The sequence below is a fragment of the Denticeps clupeoides genome, unplaced genomic scaffold (genome assembly GCF_900700375.1).
Source record: "Denticeps clupeoides unplaced genomic scaffold, fDenClu1.1, whole genome shotgun sequence".
NCBI classification, from domain to species: domain Eukaryota; kingdom Metazoa; phylum Chordata; class Actinopteri; order Clupeiformes; family Denticipitidae; genus Denticeps; species Denticeps clupeoides.
In genome coordinates this window covers 25,001-32,500 of record NW_021629866.1, presented here as the reverse complement: position 1 = coordinate 32,500, position 7,500 = coordinate 25,001, and the positions used below count along the sequence as shown (strand labels likewise).

General features: G+C 47.7%; 1 protein-coding gene across 1 annotated transcript in view; it reads right to left on the bottom strand.

The window, feature by feature from the left end:
* Positions 1–5,008: 5,008 nt before the first annotated feature.
* LOC114776117 (cellular retinoic acid-binding protein 2-like) overlaps positions 5,009–7,500 on the bottom strand; it is a 4,745-nt gene continuing 2,253 nt past the window's right edge. The window contains exons 2-4 of the mRNA XM_028966725.1: positions 6,824–7,002; positions 5,511–5,627; positions 5,009–5,368 (exon numbers count right to left, since the gene is read on the bottom strand). Of these exons, the coding sequence (XP_028822558.1) occupies positions 5,318–5,368; positions 5,511–5,627; positions 6,824–7,002 (347 nt within the window). The 3' untranslated portion in view covers positions 5,009–5,317. The remainder of the gene's footprint in view (positions 5,369–5,510; positions 5,628–6,823; positions 7,003–7,500) is intronic.

The following is a 7,500-nucleotide window of genomic DNA, read 5'->3' as shown; positions in this document are numbered from 1 at the left end:
TGCTGATTAGAACACCGAGAGCCAGAATTAGATGTTTAAGTCGGAGCTGAACTCCTGCAATATGACGGCGGCCAGCAGGTGTCGCCACGGAGTAAAATACCGACTTCTGTCCTGCTCGTTTGGACAGAGTGGCTTCCACGGAGACAGGACAACGGGCCAATTGTCTTGTCCACAGCAGTGCTGTGTCCATGTGCTCAGTTTTTACAAGTTGTCCTGTTAGCAGTCAAAGCAGCGGATTGACCGGTCTGGTTGGCTACACAATCGATTTGGCAAAAAGCTTACTGAGCTGATGCTTTATTTAAATGCACATTAACCGCACATTTTCTGACAGAATTTAACAGACGCCCTTGTTCAGAATGATCTAGTGACAGGGACAGTCCCCCTGGAGACACACAGGGTTAAGTGTCTTGCTTAGGGACACAATGGTAGTAAGTGGGGTTTGAACCTGTGACTTTGTGGTCTTTGGGTTCATAGGCTTCACCCACCAAAATATAATTCTCTTGAAGTTAATGGACAAAACATACTCATCTCATCAGCAAATTTACATTAAAACAAATACAGATTAAATAAGAGCAGAATAAAACTCAAGATAAATAAATAGTGGTCTGTGCTTCAGTAGGAAGGTTCTGAACTGAGGTTCCAGCAGATGGTGACAGAGTCACAGTATCCAGCAGGAACGCAGAGATCTCTGTGCAGCACCATATAGAACTATCTATAGAGTTCATATTTGAATGTTAATATTTTGAACAGAAACGCTGATCACTGCGTTTGGAACCCAGATGATAAATGTATGTACTGATATGATCAGCCTATATTGATGATTTTGACATGATAATTTTGCTTTTTAAATATAGTATGGGTTGTCCATCAGGTTGTCCGTATGTTAGTCATAAAACGCATCAAATTAATTTTTTTGTGTCATGACTTTTGTCTCCATTTATACAAAATTCCGCATTTCTGACCTCAAAAGTTCGCCATCATCAAGTACAGGGACATCCTGGACGAAGACTTTCTCAGGGTCTCAGACTGGGCCGATGGTCTACCTTCCAACAAGACAATGACCCTAAGTACACATCTAAAATATGAAGGAGCGGCTTCACAACAACTCTGTGACTGTTCTTGCACGGCCCAGCCAGAACCCTGACTTAAATCCAATCGAGCGTCTCTGGAGAGACCTAAAAATGTCCGTCCACCAACGTTTAACACCCAAACTGCCAGAAGGAAGAATGGCAGAAGATCCCCAAATCCAAGTATGAAAAACTTACTGCATCTTTCCCAAAAATACTCTATTAAAGGCTGTATTAGATCAAAATGGTGCTTCTACTAAATTCTGAGAAAAGGGTCTGAATACTTAGGACCATGTGATATTTCAGTTTTTCTTTGTTAATAAATCCTACTAGTGTGTAACACACTCACCTATGAACCAGAAGACCCAGGTTCAAATCCCACTTACTACCATTGTGTCCCTGAGCAAGACACTTAACCCTGAGTGTCTCCAGGGGGGGACTGTCCCTGTAACTACTGACTGTAAGTCGCTCTGGATAAGGGCGTCTGGTAAATGCCATAAATGTAAAATGTAAATCTGCAAAAATGTCAACAATTCTGTGTTTTTCTGTCCTTGTGGGGTGCTGTGTGTACAATAATGAGGAAAAATATGAACTTAAATGATTTTGTCAAATGGCTGCCAAATATCAAAGGCTGAAAAATGTGTCTTTTGGTAGCCCCTTTATATGTAGTTTGATGACCATTTCTTTGGTTTGTTTGTCTCTCTGCAGCACGGTGAACACGGCAGGCAGCTTCCAACGCAGCGTGTCGCAATAGCACATTTACGGCATGAAGGAGGCCGGGATGCGTATTTGCATGTTTTGCGGGTTTAACATTTGTGGTATTTCTTGTTAATCGACTGCTTGATAATGTGAGTCACGGCGACCGTTGGTTAAGACACCGAGGCAGCAGTGCTGGTGAACCCACAACCGCAGTCAACTGGGCCATATAGCCTCCGGCCTCTTGTTGGCCGACTGTAATTAATGTGACATGAAATGATTAGCACCAGATATTTAATCCTCTCTTTCTTATTGATATACTCAGAAGTTGTGTGTGCTTTGTTCTCATCATGTAAAGTTACATAATTATTCAGCTTAGACATATTGATCCCTTTATTATTCATTTACCATTTTGTGGGTTGATTGATTTTCTATGAACTTTTATCTTAATTTTGCTCCACGCATATACACATACACCTACACACACTCTCGCACACACACAAATACAGACCCACATATTCATATCAAGCATACAGCACATTCTCATTTACACACACGAGAACACCTACACATGGCCGTCCAACAACAGGGATCCACAACGATTCCAACATGCTCAACTCTCACTAACTCACGCACTTACATAACAACACCCTAACAAGGCAGTTCACACGCAATCATCCTTACACAGACGCACACACACATAATTAGATCACATACTGGGCGTTCAGGGCAAGTGCTGCTGCCAAAACACACTTCACCGCAGTGTTCACAACAATAGCACAGATGTGAGACAAATAGACAACCTCACTGGCAGAATATGGATTTAAATCATGCTGAGAAAGCAAGTTGTCCCATTCCGTCCACGAGCTCTTCAACTGTTCTTCGTCAGGGACATCAAGGCCTAATTATGAAGACGTTCCATAGACGTTCCCTCTCAGCGCTCTCTTTTCCCTGTTTATGTTACGTGAACCGGAGACGAGCCTCCCAGCGCCATGGAAGCCCTGTGGGCTTTATAAAGGGAGCCCGAGTCACGGAGTTCAGCGTCAGATCCCCTGCTTCTCCTCACTGCTGTCTGCCTCTTTATCCCCAGATTTCGCTTGTTTTATCATTTTACTGGTAATATAATCAATCACTAATATTTCAACATATACAAAGATTTGTGAATTCCTGTTGATTGGCAGAATTTAAGGACCCGAGGGAAACTTGGACCCGATCTTAGAAACTTTTACCCACTTCCAGGAGATTTCACATGTCCATGTGCAAACTTGTTCCAAAATCCGGAATCTTGGAGTTTGCTGCAGACTCATGCCGAGGCAACACGTCCATGGGAAGTTTGTGAGGCCTGTTTGCTTTTCCCCGGATTGACCAAATGCTGTGGTCAGCATTCATCCATTTTGAATTCTGCACCCTGCTTGTTGACGGAATTGGATAAGAAGGCGCTTGGTGGAAAATGTGGCAGCTCACCCGCCACTTACCTTATAATAAGGAGAGGCCTTGTCCAAAAGTGGCCATAATCCTAGCACATTACCCACAGCCCCCTGTTTCTGGTGTGGGGGATTTCTCAGACTTTACAGTCGCTGTCTAAGTGCACTTGACCTGAGTGTCACCAAACGATTGTAAACCTTTACGTTCTGGCTGAGCGTGCACATCAATCTTCCCTCGCTCCTCTGGAACGCTGGGCCACGGGGCGCCACGGGGCGCCAGTTTCCTTTTAGAACAACTCTCTGCAAACAAATTAGCAAAATTGCATTTTTTAAAGAGGTTACATTAGGATATTTTTAATACGTATCGAGCACTGAAATGCACATAACTGGATTGTTACTGCATGGCTTGTTAGTTTGACAAATGTTGGCTTGATTGTGCAATTCATCACTGTCAGTGCACGGTGCTTTTTGTTCACTTCTGAGTCAGCGTGTGTTATCGTGTGGTCTTTGACTGTTTGGGTCGTGATGGCTGCTGCTTGAAGGACCTGACAGTGTGATACATCAAATGAAATATAGTCATTTACTCCAGCCCTGCAGCTGGTACACATGCTTGTGTCCAGATTTGCACGTAAGTGTGTGAGAAAAGGACGTGTGTGCTCAGTCGTTTTTGTGTTTAGTACGGTATGTGAGTGTGTCCTTGCTCAGGCCGGCCATTTTTGAACGGGCAGAGACAGCTGCCTTTTACTGCCCCAGGGGGCAATAAACGCAGAGGGTGGGTAGTTATGTGGCCCTTTATTAGGGCAGTAGGCAGAGGAAGGGGCTTTATTGGGGTCACGCTATAACCAAGTACAGCTGGAGACCTGAATGGTCAGGTAATATGGCTGCTGTCTAATGGCCTTCTTCTGTCCTCCATCAGCATTTTCCTTCCCGCTCCTGGTTCAGCACATCTGCTGTCAATCACACACTCTTCGTAAGTGCATCGGCATTTCCTGTAAAAACGGACTTGCCAGCCTGCCTCGCCCTCCCCGACTCATCGTTCCTTCCACCATTTTATGGCGCTCGACTCCAACCAGGTCTTCCAGGTAGAGCAATCAGCGGTACCTGGACCTTGAAGCATCGTGATCGAGATGGACAGGAGTGGAAAGGAAAAGCTATCAGTGTGATGACAGGCAGAGGAACAGAGCCAGGCCAGAGAACGGCCGAGCGACATGACAAGCTGGACAAGTTATTCTAGTTCAGACAGCTGATGGAAGTGCTAAAATAAGACGAATACCAGCCTGCGTGCATGAAAAAGACACATGTGGTGCAAAGATTTGCTTCTGAAGCAGTGGTGTGGGCATGTGGGCCTTAATCATGCTTCATCAATTAAACTGCATTTTGAGGACATCATTTTTTCTCATTTTGTGCTCTCGGCTCTCCTGGTTAACCATTAACTTGAAATGAAAACTTTGAAAACAAGAAAGATGCTTCCTAACACGGCAGTTTGTTCCTCCTCCTGCAACTCTGCACCTTCTCATTCATGCGCAGAAATGTCCTGGATGTCATGTTAGCTAGCAGGCCTGCTGCTTATCAGTTGTTAACTAATGCAAGAGCACAATATTAATGTGTGGCATGATGGGGTATGAACCGGGCAGAAACAGTGGGACAGTTGTTGCCGGTTCGAATCCCGATCCACCGAGGTGCCACTGAGCCCCGTCCCCACACGCTGCTCCTCGGGTGCCTGTCATGGTGGATGGAAGCGGAGGACACATTTTGTTGTGTGCACTATATGCTGTGCTGCAGTGTTTCACAGTGACAATCACTTCTCTTCAGTTTCACATCTTCACTAGTTAACATGCTTTATTTTTCAAAATCGTCGACAAGCAAGGTGGTGCAACAGTAGAGTTCACGAGCTTCACTCCTGTCCTTGTCTTCTTAGACGTGGTGAAAGCAGGAGAAATAAAATAAATATAAAACATCCATTGAGCTACACCGAGGACGTGGGACAGGGAGACAACAACTACAAGAACTACTCTGGCATAACTGTAAACTAGGCGCGGCCGGGTCCAGGCGGGCGGAGTCAGCTGTGTTAGTGCGGACAGAAGAAGACGGTTAGAAGAAGTTGGTCCTTTTTCTCCCCTGGTTGTCTCGTCACTCTCTTACGTAGACGCGGGTGCACACAACGTTGTCGGCAGTCATCGTCTGGAAGACAGAAAGACGTGGAGTTTGACGTGAATGTCCACACCTACGTTGGACAGCGGTGTGTGTCTCCGGTGTCCCTGATGGAATCTGTCCCCGGCGACACACACCGCTGTAACAGTGGTGCTGTTTTAGTTCTTTTTACCAGAATCAGCTGGTTGTCGTTGGTGATCTCGCGGGTCCAGGACGTTTTGGGACCTTCTCCCTTCTGCAGCGTCTGCTCACAGCTGATCTTGCTGTCTGTCTCCCAGCACGGAAAGCTCTGGAACGAAAGCCAGAAGCATCTCAGCGTTTTCAGGGCGTGATGTTGGACATTGTGTGAGCGTGTTGGAATGAGGGGAAGAGACGGAGACGCCGCGAGACAGAGACAGTAGCTGGGACGTGTGAATGTGTGCTGTTGCTTGTTGGTGCGTTGTGTTTGTTGTGGAGATGATCGAGCGGCAGCACGCTGGGAAGATGGAGGGATGGGAATGAGGTGAATGGAAGGTGGGACATGGAGGGGAAAACAGATTAAACTCTCTGAACGCTGTGGAACCCAATAAATCAGACAAAAACAAACCGGGCGGATGTGAGAAATGGCAACAAAACGAGAAGACGAAGTCCACGTTTCGCCGTGATGGAAAAGACAGGCAGCGTTACTGAAGGAGTTGAAACTGGAGCCGTGGTGGCATCAGCCGGGAACGCTGGTTAGGATTCTATTGGCAGGAGAAGCTGCTGAGGTTTTAGACCAGCGTGTGTGTGTGTGTGTGTGTGTGTGTGCGTGTGTGTGCATGTGTGTGTGCGAACGTGTGTGTGTGTGTGCATGTGTGCGTGTGTGTGTGTGCGTGCGTGTGTGTGTGTGTGTGTGTGCGCGCACGTGTGTGTGTGTGTGTGTGCGCGTGCGAGTGTGTGTGTGTGTGCGTGCAAGTGTGTGTGCATGTGTGCGCGTGTGTGTGTGTGTGCGCGTGTGTGCATCTGTGTGTGCGTGTGTGTGTGTGTGTGCGCACGCGTGTGTGTAGGTGTGTATGTGTGTGTGTGCATGTGTGTGCGCACGGGGGGGGTGTGTGTGTGCGCGCTTGTATGTGTGTGTGTGTGTGTGTGTGTGTGTGTGTGTGCGTGTGCGCACGTGTGTGTGTGTAGGTGTGTGCGTGTGTGTAGGTGTGTATGTGTGTTTGTGTGTGTGTGTGTAGGTGTGCGTGCAAGTGTGTGTGTAGGTGTGTGCGTGTGTGTGTGTGTGCGCGTGTGTGTGCGCACGTGTGTGTAGGTGTGTGCGTGTGTGTGTGTGTGCATGTGTGCGCGCGTGTGTGTGTAGATGTGCGTGCGTGTGTGTGTGTAGGTGTGTGCGTGTGAGTGTGTGTGTAGGTGTGCGTGCGCGTGTGTGTGTAGATGTGCGTGCGTGTGTGTGTAGGTGTGCGTGCGAGTGTGTGTGTAGGTGTGCGTGCGCGTGTGTGTGTGCGTGTGTGTGTGTGCGAACGTTACCGTGCAGGGACGTCCGTCCACGGTGGTCTCGTTAAAGGACTGTCCCACGGTGAAGGTGACGTGGGTGGTCCTGACGGAGGTGGAGGTGCGGATGGACAGGGTCTCCCCTTCCTGCGTGATCTCCACCTGTGGCTTGGATGCCGCCGCCACCGCAATCTTACGCAGCATCACATTCACACCTGGCACACACACACACAAACACACACAGATACGTGTAAATATGCCTCATTACAATTACAAAGGGACTCTGTGGGACTTTGATCCTAGAGGAAGAGACGGCTGAAAACCCAAGAAAAAACTTTTGAACAAACCCCAGGACAGAGTGATATCATGAAACCCGGACATTTCCAGCACAGCTGTGTTCCCCATCGAGCAGCTGCACGGTGAACAACATCACACTGCGACTGACAACTGTGTGTGCAGATGTGACCGTGTGTGTGTGTGTGTGGGTGCTCTGTGTGGCTGAATGTGTGTGTGTGTGTGTGTGTGTGGGTGCTCCGGGTGGCTGAATGTGTGTGTGTGTGTGTGTGTGGGTGCTCTGGGTGGCTGAATGTGTGTGTGTGTGTGTGTGTGTGGGTGCTCCGGGTGGCTGAATGTGTGTGTGTGTGTGTGTGTGTGGGTGCTCTGAGTGGCTGAATGTGTGTGTGTATGCGTGTGTGTGTGTGTGTGTGGGTGCT